Below are 19,004 nucleotides of genomic sequence, written 5' to 3'. Positions count from 1 at the left end.
AAAGAAGATTTTCGGAAGGATTTGGAGCCTCTCGTCTCTGCCCCAAAGGAATTTTACACAAAACATAGTGACAAACATTGGTCAACCCTTTGAGCATTTGACGACCACTTCATAAAGGGGTGTGGTGGTGTTAGCTAGGCATTTGGAGTAATTAATTTGCTTATTAATTTAAACATATTAACAGTAACTTAATTGGAATTGAACATAGGGTGACAACTGGCGAGCAACAATTTGGGGTGCCGCGAGCAACATGTTGCTCCCGAGCTACACGTTGGGGATCACTGGTCTAGAGCATCTGATGTATTGAACATGGGCTGCAAAGGACAACTGGCAGGAAGATTATGCAGCATGTATTAGCATTTTTCAAAGGAGCATCAAACTCTCCCATATCTTTGCACATCAAATAAATGTCCTAGAAAAGAAAGGTTATTTTAAAAAAGAAGCCCGTCTGATAGCCTCTTAATAAGTCTGGAGGTATTAGCTTGTGCTAATATAGCCAAACTGAATTACTGTTCCTGCAGGCATGAATGCTTTGAGACTGATGAAAAATCCCAACAGATATTCACTAGACCAGTGGTCTCCAAGTCTAGTGCGCAAGCGGAGCAAGCTGAACTAGTAAAAAACAACAACAAAAAATACCATTTTGATTCCCTGCATTCAAATGATTGTTGTGTAGATCGCCTGAAAACCTGGGCTGGATGTGGCTATTGTTGACAGCACGTGGAAACCCCTTTCTTATTGTGCAATGTTTGTTAATTTATTTATGTACTGGGATTTTGTAATGCACATCAGATGAACGGCGTACGAAAGCCGCTGTTCTGGTAAAATAAAATGCATTTGCCACCTGGCGACAACTGGCATATGAAAAGATTCAAGTGAAACTTGAAAGCAATGCAACACCTGCCTTTAAATTTGTTTCTGTATAAATAGTTCAGATTATCCAGAAGGATTGCACGTCTGCATTTTTCTCACCCCCATTTAGCCATTAGTAGAAAAGAAATAACATTGCAATAGTTGGGGATTGAGTTGGGCTCCACACACTTTCGTTGGGTTTCCGTGAGCCCACACCAACTGCCACAGGCATTGTCATATACATGTTTGGGTACAGTTTTCCATATCCCTCTAGCCTAGTTATTCAATTATTGGAAAGCATTTTAAAAACACAATTGATTGGTATAGCACCTTTTCCAGAAAAATTGTCCTGATAGTTGGATACAGAAAACCTTTCCCTACTCCTTGAAAGCTCTACATGGGCTCTAAAACATTATATCAGGACTTCGATATAGCTTTGCCCATGAAACACAGCAGTTGCAGGTCTGAGAAATCAAACCACAGGCATAGACAGGGTAGGGCTTTAGCAGGCAAGGCCCACCCAAAATCTTTAAATGCCCACCCAGCAGCACTGTGTGGGCATTTACAGATGTTAACGTCACTGTGGTGGACCCAACTACATTAGCTTCATGCCCCACTTGTTAGACAATCCTGGCTATGCCTTGAGGATCACGTGGACTTCACATCGTGTGAGAACAGCTTGAAGCAAGCCAATCATGGCTAGCAAGGCAACGACATAAGAAGTGCTTCAGGCTCGGAACGGCCTTCAGGCCAATACGGCAACAGGGGAATGCCCGAAGTGCAGACCACAATTGCTAGCCCGGGCAAGTTTGTTTGGAAAAAGTGGGCCAGTTTTTTTGGCCAAAGCGGGTTAGTTTGATGAGTTGCTTCACTGTGCAGTTAGTTGTTTTGACCAGTGATAGTCTTAACATGCACAATTTGCAAAATATTTTACAAAAAAACTCCCCTTTCTGTACGTCCCAAACAGTCTTTTCCACAAGGAACAAATTGTCATGTGTGGGCCACTTTTTCAGTGGTGCCCCAGCCTATTCTATGCTGGACTTGATTTACAATGTGGGGGGCCGGGGGGTGGGAGTGTCCATCGACCAGCACCATGTGCATGTCTGCAAGCGTGAATTTGTAGGACAGAGAACAAGGTCATATATGATTAAGAGAGGGATTTTGCAAAACGGTCTTAAACATAGACGAGGTATGCCATGTATCATTACCTCAACAGTATGGGTCTCTGTGCTTATTATAAAGATCTGCCCCCCAGAGGCAGCCCAAACCGTATCTTCCATCACCAGCATATTGCGAACTGGCAGCACTCCCAGCTGTATCAGCTTTGGCGCTTCGGGTTCCCATAATCCATCTACAGAAAAGGAAAGAAAGCATACAGGAGCATTGATTGCGAAGTGTATCTTATTCCAATCAATTATTCCGATCAATTATCAATGCTTCTTGGGGCTGATACTATCATACAGTTAGGCCTTCATTATAACTGTGGCGGTAACTTTGAGAACAGGCAGAATATGGCAATACCACCTGTCTTCATCTCCCGCATGATTCTGGTGCTGGTGGTACTCCTACACGAAATGTTGCATAGTACTGCCGCATGTAGTAATTACTGTTGCATGATGAAGTCAAATACCTCATGTATTTGCTCAAACTTTAATCTCCGACAAGGAGGTTGAGGGAACAGTTTTAAAAAAGTTCAAGCACTTCCCTTCAATGAAGCAAAGAAAAAATAAAAAAGACCAATAAAAGGGGATTAAAAGTGGGCATCATTACCTGACCGCAGCTATGTAATGTACACAAAAGTGGTGAATTATCTGTGCAGGTTAAAAAAAAACAACATAGAAGAGTGGTATACGGAAAATGTACACAATCCATTTGCATGCTCAAAACGGGAGCGGCAGTGCATTTACCTCTGGATAAAACAACGTGTGCAGATGACTGGAAATTCAGCACCTGTTACTGCCAGCCTGGGAAACGTGTCATAATCAGACAGAGTTGTAATGAGGGCCTAGGTCGGGTGTAGATGTTCTGGAGCAGGGTAAAAAGAACGGTCGAGTCCCGCCTCGCTGACAAAATGGCGGCCACGGATATGAGGAGGAACACCTGCCAATATCAGTGTTTACTGACCGTGTATTTACCGTAGTTGCTCTGCGCGAGATAATCTGCAGCGCCTTCGCTGTCCAAAGAGCATTTGCATAATACTGGATGCCAATATGTTCTGGTCACAGGAAAATGCTAATTACAAGAGTATTCATCATACACAACACATGCATCAGTCAGAACACATTCGGTCTGCTTAAAGAAACACGGTATATGGGGCAGAAGGCGAGATGGATGCTAGGAGCAGATTTGGTCGATGTTCAATGGATGAATGCAGAGTGATGAAATCTAGCGGGATTCTGACTGCAATGTCAGGAGCTTCCAACCAATCATTCTTTTGAAAGTGACAGATCACAACCCATTGCATACTTGCCAACCCTACTGATTTAGGCAGCAGGCTACTGCTTTTTAAAGATTCCTACCGCCTAGAGATTTTGGTGACAGATCCTACTGCTTTTTACAGTGCAGGTAATTTATGTGACTCTAAGGCAATTAATCTGTCTGTGCGGTGGGTGGATAAGTGATACATTTTAGTGATGGACTCAGATCAATCCACTGGCCTGACCTAAATTCGCATTTATGAGCCACTCGCTGGCTGCACTTATGAGTTAACTGCACTTCCCACGCCCCTTACCCCCTGGCACTTCTCCCCTTTCCTATTCCCCGCACATGGGAGATCTGAATGGTACAAGGCCTAGTAAGATTGTTATTTTGTCCTCCCTTGTTTCCCCCTCCTTGTCTTGGCACGCCTAGACACACTTGTGTACAGGCGCGTTATAAATACCACATCACATCATATGATGTGGCATGGTACAATAATATATTCGAATTTCATGCTATACATTGTTCTACAATGCATTATCATCTTACATTTCAACAGTTTGTATATTAGCTAAAACTAACTAAAATAATTTAGTTAAAAGTTATCCTGCTTATTTATAAGTCTTGTCTTCCAGTTATATGGGTTTGGGTGTGCTCTAAAACAATGTTTTTATTTTTTTTATAGGTTAATGTAGTGTGTGCATGGCCCAACCAGGCGTCAGACTGAGGTACAGAGAAGAGAAAAGGTATCCGATGTAGCATGATGATGCATGTTGTAAGCAAAAAATATAGGTAATATTTAGGCAAGCATCTACTTATGACAAAACTCAAGCTAGAGTTCAATATATGCCAAGCTCAGAAACTAGGCTGGGGCTTAGGAGGTGCCGGAACACTGTGCACCTACCATTCAGGGGGTAGTGAGAAGTGGGCACAAGGGAGGCACTAGAAAACAAGGAGGCGGCCAATCACTCACACAGAGCAGACCTATGGTCAGTACAGAGGGCCAGGGGAGGGTAGATTGGAAAGACTACAATGCAGAGGTATGCAGTGGGAAGGGGCATGTCCTGGCATATCTTTATGTAAATACAACACTGAGAAAGACCTGGAGCACCTACCATTCAGGGGGAAGTGGGGAGAAGGTGCAGGGGAGGCGCTAGAAATGAAAGAGGTGTCCACTACTCACACCGAGCAGACCTACGGTCATATGGAGGGTCAGGGGAGGATAGATTGGAAAGACTACTGTGCAGAGGTATGCAGTGGGAAGGGGCATATCCTGGCAAATATATATGTTGTTAGAATGGATTTCTAAACTCTGGCCTGATGGACAGAAGTTTAAGAGGCCACCCTAGATTGGTGAAACAGGGGAACCTTCTGGACAAGCCAGACCAATCACGGTAACTTGGCAGGTGGTCAAGACTATGGGGGTCATTACGAGTATGGCGGTAGCCATGGAGCAATTAGCTCCATGGCTGCCTCCCATACCGTGACCGTGTCCAGTGTGGTGCAATGGGGACTTACCGGTCTAGTCCGACCCTCGCGGGACCGGTAAGTCCCCCATTGCACCAACCATTCTCCATTCCCATTTGAGTCCCCATAGGGCTCAATGGGAATGGGGAGGGCGCAATTAACGGGCTCGCGAATGGCAAGCCCGTAATTTTTGCCCTGGTCCCTTAACGGGACCCGTAAGGGACGTGTGGGCCCACAACACGTCCCTTGCGGTTCCCGTTAGGGGACCTCAGAATCAGGCGGTAGGGGATTACCGGCACAGGTCTCCTTACCGGTGCCTGGTATCCCCTACCGCCCGACTCGTAATGTCCCCCTATGTCTCAGGAAGAGTGTGAGAAGCCCACAATTAGCAGACACAGTAAAGATACCACAGAATACTCTTAGACAGGTGTATATAAAAATACATATACATTTATTTTAGGCCCAATAAAACACAAATAATCAAACCAATAATGCAACAGTTACCACACAAGCATATCACTATTTAACATATATACAACCACTGTAGCCGAATGCGATAAAGGGAGGAATACATCTACAACCTATAGCAGAAGGGGGCAACAGAATTTAAACATTAGGCAGTCTTCAGGATGGAAACCCTAACTCATTCAGTCCAGCGCTACGAAGTGGGGAGCCTTGTGCTCGAAGTACAGCAGTGCGTAAAAACAGTTGTGCGTGAAGCAAAGACAGTACCTTTTCAAGATGCTGGGACAGTTAGGTAAAGGTCCTGAAAGGGTAGAAGGAGTACAAATCACCAGGGAAGGGTCTGCCTTCGCTGACAGAGCAGTTTCTGACTTTCAGAACAGGCCAGGGTGCGCAGGCTATCCCAGCCAAAGACAGGATCCCAAAGAACCCTTGTGCATAAAAACAAATGGATGAGCCAGGGGCACAGGTAGGTTATGCAAGTACTCACCGCCCCTTGCTTCAATCCAGACCAAGCTATGCCAGTTTAGTGGAGGTCATCTGAGGTTACAAATCCTGCCTGTGCTGTTTGATCCAAATCTCAGGTGCTGCGGGACGGGACAGTCGTCTGTGATGGGCCAGTAGCCACAACTCTGCCCACAAAGGGATGAAGAAGAACATTTCAGTACAGCAGCACTCCGAGCACAGCAGAGAAGGCGGGAACGCCACCCACAGCGACCGTCACCACAACGCAGTGACACAGTGACTATAAAGGTTTGCAGTGTGATGCACTCTCTTTGTTTGTGACCTAGGCCTTTGAAACTTGGCGGGAGCATGTCGAGTACCACTAGCTAGGGATTCCCAAAGTATCAACTCACTACTCGAAACGTCCGCGCTCCTATGCGATGTCCCGGGACAGAACTGGTCAGTACAGTGGATGGCCCAGGAACACTTCAGAGAAGACTATTTTGGTGGAAAATCGGGGGACCCCGAGAGTAGTTGTTCCAACTACTCAAAATTGTCTAAATGCCCTTGCAGGTCTTCTAAGGTCAAGAAGGAAACAGGGGTGCGATGGGTCAACAGCAGGCTCAAGGTGCCAAAACTTCCAGCTCGTCTTCCGGCGGGTCCATGGGTCGCAGCTCGAAACGTCGGCGCTCCTATGCAATCTCTCGGGACATAGCTGGTCAGTACACTGGACTGCCCAGGAACACTTGAGAGAAGGCTATTTTGGTGGAAAATCAGGGGACGCAGAGAGTAGTTGTTCCAACTACTCAAAATTGTCAAATTGCCCTTGCATGTCTTCTAAGGTCAAGAAGGAAACAGGGGTCCAACGGGACAACAGCAGGCTCAGGGTGCCAAAACTTCCAGCTCGTCTCTGGCGGGTCCACAGGTCTGCTTTAGCTCACAGGATACTTCGTAGTTCAAGATGAACCACTCTAGATAGACCTGGAATGGATGCTGGGTCCCTTCTCTTATCCAAAGTTTGATGTGTGATTGAATCTGGACAATCAATAGAAAGTCTGCTCCCTTGCATGCACACCAGTCGTGGTCCAATCATGGTCCACAGTGGTCCCCATGTATTCATGCACACCAGGCATCCTGGCACCAGTAGTGTGGATTGGGACCAGACAGTCCCAACCCTCTTCCTGGGCTCTAGCACACATCACATGCAAGAGCCTGTGAAAAATGCAGTTTTTGCAGGAGGCTGCATGCCCAATTAAGGAAGTCCCGGGTTAGCCCGACCTGGGGGATGGCAAAGGGACAAGATGGCCAAAGGACAGAACAAACGACTACGTGGCACAGCCATTTTCTGCACTCGCCACAGTCATGAGCCATTTGCGGTAAACATGGTATGGTTTGGTAAAAAGTTTTTAAAATACCAGAAAAATAAACTGCTGCCACCAGTTCATCCAAGGCACACTTGCACATTTACCAAAAATTCATTAGAGGGTGTCTATGGCCATAAAACAAAAGAACCCCAGTGCATGGTACAGTAATGTACTTTGCGCACTGATATAGAGTTACCAAAAAATGGCAACAAAGTAAAAGACTAAGGAAACAGTTTCCCAGAACTGATAGCCTAAAGGATGTGTCAGTGACCCCATAACAAATTAGAAAAAGCCCAGGGGTGCGCAGCTGAAGGCTGTGCTCCAGTGCAAAAAGTCAAGTCAGGATAGCCAAATAAAAGCAAAAGGTTTGGGGTGGTCCATTATATGGTGGGAAAATTACATTCAGAGAAATCTTTTCTAACATATATCAATACACCTCTAAAAAACACAAGCTGGAAGCAGAACCCAAACACAAGCTGGAAGCAGAACCCAAGGCGGAAGAACACCATGGCCGCAGATAGGGGTTGGAGGAAGAAGAGCCATAGGCTTTCAAAGGGATGCATGTAGCCTTGCAAATTTGGAGAGGGGTCGAGGGAGGTCGAATGAATGGTTCATTAGGGATAGTTCACATGCAGATGTAGCCAGATGCTTTTTATAAACATACTGTGCAATTATCATTATTTCAAACACAATATTTAATACATGAGCTGATAGTCTGATCTGATAGTTTATTTATATAGCGCCTATACACAATGTGTTTCATGCATGCAGGAATATATCCATAGCAAAACACGACTAAATTAGACATTTTGCTAATGAAGTTGAGAGAACAATGTAATCCCCAAGATAAATGTAGTATATCCATCATGCATTGACATATGTACAACATGCTCTCCCTCATACATGAATATTCCCTGATGACAAAAAAGTCTTGATTGCCCTCATGCATTTCCCCACCTAATCTAGGGGGAAAGGCTTTTCTAACCCCCTTGCATCATTTTTCTCTAGAAGCAGTATCCGAATGCTGCTTTTGTGTGGGTTAATAAAATATGCAAAAGCGAGGAGCTGTTGTCCTTGAATCATGCATGATCAGTTGATCTTTTTAAAAAATCACATTAAAAATCACTTTTAGTGATGCATCTAAGGGTGCAATTATGTAAATCTCATGAGCTCTAAAACATGCTGGTGAAATTTTCAATCTCACTGGAGTACATGGTTTTGATTGGATATGTTTTTATTGAAACCATGCTTTCGATCTGCACTAAACACATCCTCCTCGATCTCATCCCCAAGATTTTCTAGTGATACAGGGAATTGAGGACCACACTATTTAAGTAAGCCCTACTATGATGCTGCATGCTAACAAACCTTAAGGAGGCATTGCCAAGTGACACCTGGCTACCAAAACCTGCCCCCCAACCCCAACTGGCCAATCGAACCAAGGAACAGCGATGAAAATGTCCTGCTTTCTTGATTTTTTCAGTGAAATTGAAGATTTTAGGAACAAATTAAATATATACAATACTTATTTTCTAAGCACCGCTTGCAGATGGAAATGTGTTCTTATTTTAAGAACATAAAATGCATAATGCGTAAATGGTTTTGTTCAGATTAGTATATTTTTTCAAGTGGCTAGCTTGCATATTCATACAGTTAAACAAATCTTTTGCTGGAGAATTCTCTGCTAACCAATTGAGAATTCTTGAAATGTCCACTTATTTTGATGGTTTGAAAACTTTTCAAATGAAGCACTGGCATTCAGTCATAATTGCATGGATTAAAAGTCAGCAGTAGAGGAAGGAAGTCCAGAAGAAAAACATACACTGGGACTGATTTACAAAATCCTTTTACAATGGCACAATCCCATTGAACAGCGCATTGTAGATCATTGAGACCTCATTTCTTTCCTAGTGTAAATATGACAGTGCCACTCGGGAGGATAGCCCAGGGGCAACATGCTCGCTTTGGAAGCAAGACGACACGGAGCAACACAGGTTCGATCCCCGTGTCCGTGCTTAGAAACCCCTGGGTATTAAGCACCTTATAAATAACCTATCATATCATATCACCAAGGCCCAGATTATGTTACATTTGCATGGGTTGTAACAATGGAGCAGTTTAACCTATCACCAATTATTTCTGCTTAGGTGATACAGAACTTCACAAACAAGTTTTTCCCCAGTCTGTAATATCCCAATTTACACTAGAGCAAAAATTAAATGAGTGTGCTTCACAGCAGAAAATTAAAAATGTTTGTAGTCCTTCTTATGATATGCAGCAAACCTAGGGAAAAAACTGCCCAATTAATTTTTGCCCTGGTGAAAACATGTTGTAAATAATAAGGATTGGACCGAAACATGTTTGTGTTACGCTCACCTGGTATCCATGGGGGCGCCACACGATACTGGATGGAGGACTAAGCGCTATCCTGGACCCATCTCTGCTTGGTTATGTGCCAGACGTTGGGTAGCATCTTTAACAGGAGAATGGAGGGTTAAGATACTGTTCTGTGATGGGTGGACTCCCACCTCTCTCTGGTCCAAATCCCCTCCCTTGAATTTATTGCTCACCTTAGGTTTTTGTGCGTTGAACTCTCCGTCCTGCGTCTCTGTGCAGGGGTGCGGGCGTTCCGTGGACCTAGTTGCTTCACTGGTCCGTGTGCCCTTATGTTGGGTGCAGACCGTCTGTGACTCTGACTCTGCTTGCTGTCTTCCAGGTAAGTTATATCTTTTTCCGTCTTTATTCTGTCTCTTTCTATCCCTCCGTTTTCTCTTTCTTGTCGACGCCTTGCTCCACTACGCTGTTCCCTAAGAATGACTCTTTTTGCTTCCACAGGGATGGTTGTGATCTCGGAGTTGCCGCGCCGATGGCGAAGACCACGGTGAGTTATTGATGCAGGGAGCGTTGCACTGTTTATTGGTGTTAATTGCTAACCTGTGTTCTCTTCCCTTCTTTGTACAGGTTGCTGTGATTTTCCGGAGTGGTGAGCGATCGAAGCGCTGCTTGCCCAGGTAAGTGTTTTGTTAATGCTGACCTTGTTCCTTCTCCCTTGCAGGTTGTGTTGAAACCCGAAGATGGGCGAGGTAAGCGAAGTGCAGGATGGATTCAAGACCGGTTACTTCACAGATAAGTGTTCTTGCTCGCTAATGCTGTTCTTGTTCTTCCAGGTTATTAATGGAGTCCAGATCTAGGGCTTCAGGATCGGGCCGCCAGAGAAGCAGATGAGCAGGAGCTGGACATGGTGAGCGTTACGCTGCAGTAGTGCAGAATAACGCGAAGCGTGTTCTGATGTTTGGGTGTGGTTTAAATAGCCCAGGTAAAGTAGTTCCAGGCCAAGTAGTTCCCCGGCTCAGCAACACCCAAAAATCTAGACCGCATGGCTTGGTTCTAAATAACTGAGCTTTGTAATAGGCCTCCATGGTGGATTAAGGACCAAAACTGATATTACTTTATTCCTGATAATGAGCCTGGCGCCAAAGGCGCCATGACTGACTCCATATATGTTTCTGATGGAGTTTTAAGGCCCTTTGGGCCAGTGTGAAGGGCTTTAGCCCCACTGCTGACAGGGGGCTGTTATACCTGAGGGGGCCAGGGGCATGGATTGTGACAGCTCGCTCCAGTCCCTATTACAGAAACATTACAATTGATGCTAAATTCATTTGCCTATTTCTTTTCACATGGGCACAGTTTAGATAATCCAACCCCAGGATTGAAAAATTATGTACACCTTGTCCTTGAGGGTATAGAAAATAAATGTTGATATTTTCAATTTTTCCCAAGCCTTCACTTCATTACTCAAGAAACTAAGAATAGATACCCCCTCCATCACTGGTGACCCCAAGCAACAAACTGCAGTAACAATGTCAGCAGATGGGGAGCAGGTGCAAGTGGATCTAGGTCACATGGCCTAAGCCCCGCCCACCTGGTGCCTTCCTTCCTGCCGCTCTTTTTCACTGCTTAGCAAGCCCCGCCCAGCTGGTGCCTTCCTGCTTCCCGCTCTATTCACCACTTAGCAAGCCACGCCCACCTGGTGCCTTCCTGCTTGCCGCTCTGTTTCCCTACTTAAGGAGCCCTCCAGCTTCTTTTCCTTTGCAGATGGGGAGCAGGTGCAAGTGGATCTAGGTCACCTGGCATAAGCCCCGCTCACCTGGTGCCTTCCTGCCTGCCGCTCTTTTTCACCACTTAGCAAGCCCCGCCCAACTGGTGCCTTCTTGCTTGTTGCTCTTTTTCACCACTTAGCAAGCCCCGCCCACGTGGTGCCTTCCTGCTTCCTGCTCTTTTTCACCACTTAGCAAGCCCCGCCCATCTGGTGCCTTCAATCCTGCCTGCCGCTCTTTTTCACCGCTTAGCAAGCCCCACCCACCTGGTGCCTTCCTGCTCCCTGCTCTTTTTCACCACTTAGCAACCACGCCCACCTTGTGCCTTCCTGCTTGCCGCTTTGTTTCCCTACTTAAGGAGCCCTCCAGCTTCTTTTCATTTGCAGATGGGGAGCATATGCAAGTGGATCTAGGTCACCTGGCATAAGCCCCGCCCACCTGGTGCCTTCCTGCCTGCTGCTCTTTTTCACCACTTAGCAAGCCCCGCCCACCTGGTGCCTTCCTTCACCATCACCGTCTTGTGGCCAATGCTGGATTTGACTTTTATGGACTTCATTCACGGTGCGTCACTCTTTCTCAACTCTCATGCTGGACTTCCTTTGCATCTTGTACTCATGGTGGCCCTGAATTATGCTATTCCCATCTTCATCTTGTATCCTGGCTTGCAACATTATGTGTTACTACTGACTTCTGCAATTGTATTCGTTCTCCACTCTTGCTTCCCCACTCTTTTTGACTGCTTACTCTCTGTTCTCTCCTCCTTTCCCTTCTCCCTTTTCCTATCTCCTTACTTTCTTCTATGCACTTACTCTATCAGAATTGTCCCGGGACCTAATATGATAGCAACCTCGTCTGTTTCCTCCACCCTCCCATTACTGTTTCCCCCCACCCACAACCCCTCCAGCACGATCTGAAATGTCGTCAGGCCTAGTATGATAGTCGCTTGTTTTGTTCCTCCCCTCCCTTTCTGCACCCCTCTCCCTCAACTTTTGTTTTTCTCCGGCTCTACCAGAAATGTCGTCAGGCCTAGTACGGTAGTCGCCTGTCTGTTTCCATTTCCTTCCCACTCTCCCTCTCCCTTCTGTTAGGCAGAAACCTGGGCAGTTCCCTCTGGGACCACTGCAAAAGATTTAAGACTACAGGTGTTTAGCAGTAAACCCACTTGGTAGCAGTCTGTACCACACAGATTCACTTGGTAGCTGTGGCTGAGCAGTCAGACTTCCCTCAAGAAGAGTTAGGCAGTATACAGAGTATTCACAATAGGTCAAAAGAACATAGTAGAGCAAGTAAACACTGACCAGAGCTTGGTGTAAAAGAGATATAATTATTTATTTAAAACCACATCTGGTAAAACACACAGGCACTAATGTTAAGCAGTTCAAAAACACGGTCACTAAAAGATATACACTCCCTTAAAAGAATATTAGACAATTCTTAAGTAAAGCCCCACTTATTTTCAGACAGCGGTGAGCGCTTAACGCAGATGGCACTCTAATAATTCGTTTTATAAAGGGAGAGAAAAGCAGATATAGATTGAAACAGATCCCAACACTTTTACAAGAACACAACAAGAGGGGAAGGCAAAGAAAAACCGTGAAGTTAGAGTTCAGAAGGCCGGATCCACTTTAAGAGGATCAGAACGAAATGTGTCCAAGGTCCCACGGTTGCAGTGCACAAAAGTCTTGAAAAGGTTCAAAAAGTGTTGGACCAAAGAAAGGGACCAGTTAGATGGTCAAGGCGGCCAGCCCAGTCCAGAAGGTTAAGGGATTATTATTACCTTGTAGCAATCTTTAGAAAAGGAGGACTGACGGTCACGGTACCTTAAAGTGGTGAGAATACTCCAGCGGGGGCAGTTGTTCCTGGCAGCGGACGCAAGTCGGTGCTTCGTCCGGGGGAAGAGAGGATCTCGTCGGGGAGGAAGACAGGAGTCCGTTGCACTGCCAGGGACGAAAACAACCGCAGAGTTCTTAGGTAAAAGGAGCGGTCCTTTGATTCGCGGTCCAGTGGTAAGTGGCTATCCGGTTGCCGGGGTGCTTGGCACGGGCAATTCGACCACAAGACGTCCTGGGATGCGAGGAAAAGAAGGTAAACTGGTTGTGCCCACCAGTCAGGGGAAGAAGCCTCTCCAGCCGGTCGATCTTCTCTGTCGTCGGGAAGTGATGAGTTGGTTCCGCAGGGCTCCACCGGTGGTGTTGTCGTGGTAGGTCGGCTCAGCTTCTCCCTCGTCGGATTCTCAGGTCCTGTGGCGACTTCTGAAGTTCCAGTCCCCAAAGCCCTGCTTTTATGCAGCACACCCCCATTCACTCAGCCTAGCTGTCAATCAAACATGCTAAGTGGTGAGCCGGCCGGCTCACCACTTGGGCCAATCACATAAGAGTGTGACTTGACTTACCAAGGTAACTCAGTCCAGGGTGCCTAAACCCCCTCTCACACCCCCTGTGGTACCCAGACAGAGTGGCACCACTTTTGGAGGCTTCTGTGGAGAAGCCCGCCAAAAAGTGGAACAAAGGGCTCGACTTGGGTTGGAGTCACAGAAGAGAACACAAACGCCATTTTAGAATCGAGTCCTGGCAAAAAATACCAACCAGCGAATTAATATTAATGAAATAAACCGGTCGGTATGTTCGAGGCTTTGAGAATTAAATAATTAAAGTTGGTAGCCTCGAACAATGGGAAAATCCCATAGGGATATATTCGCGGTCGAATATAAAAAGTAGTATCCACTGCCACCAGCCAAAACTCGATCAGGGGGGACGGAGACGTGCCCCCTCGACTAACAGACCCTGGGGCAATCGAATTGCCCCGACCAGTACGTCCACAATATGATGGTTTGTACCGGTTTCTGTTAATAATTTGGGACTAGTAAAGCCAATGGTGACTTTACATGCCCTAGGAGACAGTAGTCAGTCCCAGGGTATGGAGACTATGGTGGGGTGTCACTATGACACCCCTGTGTCACTGCACGGAGGGTGCTGTGTAACACACATAGTAAAAACGCATGAGACCCTATGAGGTAAAGGACCCCATAGCCCAAAAAACACATACACAGTCAAAGGAACACCAATAATCATGTCCAAGAGTGGGAGAAAAGAGTCTCACAATTGGCAGTAGAAAAAAACAAACTCCAGAAATCCAGCAAAGCTGCTGGGGGACTCACTAGGTTAGGAAATTCAGCCTAAACAGAGAATTCTCCCTAATACCTTCCTTATCTATGTCTTAGCTCTTGCACTATCTGAAATGTCCTCAGGCCAAGTACCATAGTTAATTTCACATCCTTACTGTTCATGGCCTGTAAGAATGTGGTTGTATTTTCTCTTGTTCCCTCCCTTGCCTTGAAGCGCTTTGAAACACATTGTGCATAGGCGCTATATAAATAAACTATCATAAACTATCATCATAAACCCCTTGTCTTTCTTAGAATGAAGAGGTATTTAAACACATATAGGCTGCGAAAAAAAGTGATCAGCACGTGACAAAATTAGAATCCGTAAAACGCATACTCCAAAATATCGCAAGCACTATATTCATAACACAAATATTTGCAAAATGCCAACATCATTGTTTACTTTATACTTAATAAAACAAAGGTTTCTGTTGGAATGCATTCTATTCTAATGTCATGATGTTTATTAAATAACGCACTGTAATTTCCAGTCAGCCCGTCCGGTTTAAGTGCAGGATTGCAGATGGCTGCGTGCACGTTTCTATAAATCCATTCGCGAGTAAGATGGCAGTTTCATTACATTATGATTTATCAAGTGTGATACTTATAGAGCCCATAACTCGCAGCCTGTTGATTGGTAGCGCTCTCTCTCGCTCGTCTGGAACAATTTGTCTGTTTTAAAATAGGTCAGGGATTCAGTGAAACACTCCCCCAGGACGGGCTCTGTCTGGATAACCAGACTGCGGCGTTCATATTACCATAGAGTCGCTGCAAAAAGACAAATCAGGCCGGGGTGAGAACAAATGCTTCTGACAGCAGTGTCAGCCACACGGGGGGCACGCGCATATTTGAGAGAAGCTGCGTAACGAGCAGCAAACGCCTGACATCTCAACGAACCACAACAGGCCCAAGTGACAGAATTAGACACATCACTCGGACATTAATACATTTCTAAGCAGACGACTAGAACGTGTGTCAACTGTCAGCTAATGCACATATAGCAACGAAAGCACACGTTCTACTTGGTTTAAAGGTGCACTGAGAACTACGCAGCGAAAGTAACGAGCCTCCACGAGCAGGGTCAGTTTAAGGTTCTTTTTGGTAGAAAAGAGGTTGCAAATAGGCAATGAGCGTGCACGTTTGGAAAACTGGAGCAAAAATGGAGCCTGAAATAGAAACCACATAGACATTCTAAAGAGGCGAGCATTATAAATACGCAACTAACTAACTAAGACACATTAGGAGACCACAACCATGCAAGGACAACCGGCTTCATTCACAACAGACATCAATGAAGCAGAATGTTGGATATATAGGACACAAATTATTATGTTCTTTATTGAGCATGAACCATGCTTCGCAAAGCTAAGGTGTGCTTTCCAATCATCGACTGTATGCGACAACTGCGGTGGGGAGGTGTAAAGACTGGAGGGGGGGGGGGGGGGTTGCTGTACTCCTGCCCTCTATATGGCAGAGTAGAAGCACAGAGCACGCCAGCCAAGATTCTTTATATGTGCCCTTGTGTGAGCAATCAAGGCTTAAGCTCTCAGGAGGTGATGCAGGCTGGTTCTTAAGTTCAGTGTAGTCCCCAAGTCCCCACAAAGGAATGTCCACACACTAAATTAGTGATAACACAGTTCTTTATATAAATAAGGTTCAAAATATATACATACACAATAACACACTTTGTGCTCAGGCAATACGTGGCAGAATACTGGGTCCCTACCGCAAGACACAGTTCTGACTGAGGACCCCCCCCACCCCACCTGGTCAAGCTGTAAATAAGATATACTGACAAGGTCAGTCCATATATCGTTTAGCAGAGTCGGGTTCCCTTCTAAAAATGTTGTACTACCCCAATGTACCTGGTTTAGCAGAGTTCTTCAGTGGGTCGTCAACGTATCCTTCTTGAGTGTACTCCCTTTAAGGCAGGAGCCACGGATCGCCGAGATTCCTTGAAGAAAAGGTGAACAAATGTCAAGGCAGCATTTTCGATCCTTGCGGTGCTCGTCGACGATCGGTCATGGACGTCCTGCGAAGATGAGCGTACGGTGCACCTCGATGACGAGAGTTTGTTGCTGCAAAGAGTACTGAATGAAGAACGTAGGCCCAGCAAGGGCGTTGGGTCATCTGTGTTTGGCATCAGCGATCAGGACTCGACCACGACTGGCTTTTGGATCTTCATCGACAACTTGCTGGACTTCGGATGGCGCGAAACCCACCGGGGGATTCTCCTCGGTTCGTCGGCAAGCTTGACTTGGCAATGGGGGGTTGCGGCTCCGGTCGACGAGGTTACATCGGTCCTCCAAACTCGGTCGATGGTGATGGTCGTCGACGGCCTCAACGTCCTGGTGCTTCACTTCAGATTCCTCGGCAGTCCTCGTCTCCGGTCGGCAGCCTTTCGAGGACTGACTTCCAGGGAGCCTTAGTGAAGGTTAGCTGGTGCACGATGTTCCCTCGTAGCTCGGGAAAAGGTCTCCCAGCCAGGTCCTCTCTTGGATCAGTACTCAAAGGCACGTTAGCTTTCAGATTGTGTTGAAGGAAAGCACCAGCAAATCTACTTCTTCCGGCTCGGCTTTGAGAGTAAGAATCAAGTTTCGACTTCAGCTTCTGAACAATTCCAGTAAGTGAGAGGTCCCCAGATATACTGTTCTGTCTCTCATTCACATTGCTGAGCCAGGCAGAGGCAGCCAATAATTCAGAAGGGCATTCAGCAGGCAGGTAGCCAATCAGGCTCACAGTGCATTCAGGCCCTTCTTCTCCATCCAGACACTCACAACAAGGAATGTGGATTGGGACAAGCACCCAGCCATTTAGCACTCCACACTGCATTCATACCAGTTCGGGCAGGGCGGTCTCAGTCATTGTGTCACATACCAAAAACCAGACATCCATAACATGAAATGTATATTGGTCACACACTCCATTCACCAGGTCCCAACCCAAGTGTGAACCCAGAACATACAGTCACAGGGAAGGCTCCAGCCCGTCTGGCCTGGACTGGCCTGGACTTGCCCACAAAACCATATATGGAACATCCACCCAAAAGCCAGTCAGGGGAAGGGACAGAGTCAGGGCTTCCCAGGACATTGGGAAAACAAGGTTACAGGCAATAGAAAGCAAGAGGCCACAGGGGCCATCGTGTCTCCTATCAGGAATCAACTGATTCCAATGGCAGGGTCATGCACTAGGGGTACAGGGTTGTACCTCCACCCATGGGTGCCATAAGGATATCCCAAGGGTCTGTTCACCAAACCAAAAAGAGGAAGAGCTGCACTGCCAGGAGTCCCACACGGACTCCTATGCAGAAAACAACACAAGACACACATGATAAAAGGAGTACAGGACAAGGACATGGAGGCCCTGTCCCTTCAATGCATTTCCAGCATCACAGGAGGGAAAGGGCAGATTCAGACAACAGATATAGTCATCTTGAATACACATATTGATATTACTAATCAGGATCAAATTAAATGCTTTCATTAAACAGGGTGCTCAAAAAATGCCTCTGTTTATATTGATTGGAAAAGCAGAACTCTTCTAGGTCCACGCAGTATCCTAAGCTCTATGCCGGCAGCTGAAATCTGCCTAGAGGAGTGTTTCCATCTGGAAGATTACCTGCACTCACTTGTAGTGCAAAAGATGTACCATGCCGCCTCAGGGCTAGCAGGTTTTGATTCCCACTTGCACTCTTTTCGAAACTTGCACTCCCCCAGAAGATTTTCCTAGACAGCCATGCATTTCCCCAGTAGATTTTAGTGCATGTGCGTAGGAGATAGGAGGGCTGTTATTTCCATCATTGAGCAGGCAGTGCCAATAGTAGTCACCCTCTACTCACCATTAAATCAAGCCAATGTTTTGGCAATTGGTGTTGAGGGGGCATTGAGGAGGTAGGGATGATAAAGGTAGAAGGTGGCACTTACAGCAGATCGGCTGATGGGGACTCTTCATCTGAATCCGGTGACAGCCCAGATTGGAGTAGGCAAAATCTGAAATCAGGACAACTGGACTGATCTTACAACATGTTTGACCATGTTGCCTTATATGTCACTAGACCACATATTTAAATGAATGTACAATACCTGACAGTGTCACTTGTACATATCACTTATTTTAAATCAGCCAAATTGGCCACAACACTTGCACATCTAGACCCTGTACACAATCTAAGGGTCCCATCTGCAAAATGAACATCAGTGGTCCTACATCACACAGGACTCCGCCTGTAAGTGGCAAAGCATTTGGGAGCACTGTAATTGGCTCCCAGAGGGACATGTGACACACCGCCTTATTTATTCAGTCTTCCCTGACAGTCTAGCTTGGTGTCTGGAGCCAATGGCCCAAAGAAGCAAACGGCAGCCCCCTGGGCCTGTTGGCTATGGAGAGCACTTTAGCCCAGAACCCCTGCTCAAGCCAGGACTTGGCAGAGCTCACTCTGACTTCTACTTCCACATATAGGGATCCTTCCACCCATTGAGTATCCATTCACTGCAGAACTACTGTTATCACACAGGACCAAGGAACATTGCTATTATGTCCCTATTAACTGTCCTTTGGTTACCTATAGCTCCATTCTAGCCCAACTCAGAACTTAAATCTGCTTCTTCTTAGCCAACCATCCATCTCTTCCCTTTCCACAACCACCTACCCTCTCTCTCTCGGGCTGCACCCTATCTTCATTGTCTTCACATGCCTATTTCCTCGAGACTTATCGGGAATCTTGACTTCACTCCATTG

General features: G+C 46.1%; 1 protein-coding gene across 2 annotated transcripts in view; it reads right to left on the bottom strand.

Moving 5' to 3' along the window:
• The window catches only part of ARHGEF10 (Rho guanine nucleotide exchange factor 10), a 1,326,864-nt gene that overhangs the window by 392,395 nt on the left and 915,465 nt on the right, over positions 1 to 19,004 (bottom strand). For both annotated transcript variants that reach the window (XM_069606090.1, XM_069606091.1), the window contains exon 26: positions 2,061 to 2,203. In XM_069606090.1, coding sequence (XP_069462191.1) covers positions 2,061 to 2,203 — 143 coding nt within the window. The remainder of the gene's footprint in view (positions 1 to 2,060; positions 2,204 to 19,004) is intronic.

Source organism: Ambystoma mexicanum, chromosome 4p (genome assembly GCF_040938575.1).
Source record: "Ambystoma mexicanum isolate Mex_15411 chromosome 4p, UKY_AmexF1_1, whole genome shotgun sequence".
Lineage (NCBI taxonomy): Eukaryota > Metazoa > Chordata > Amphibia > Caudata > Ambystomatidae > Ambystoma > Ambystoma mexicanum.
Note: the sequence above shows the minus strand (reverse complement) of the source record. Positions and strands in the feature narration are given on the sequence as shown.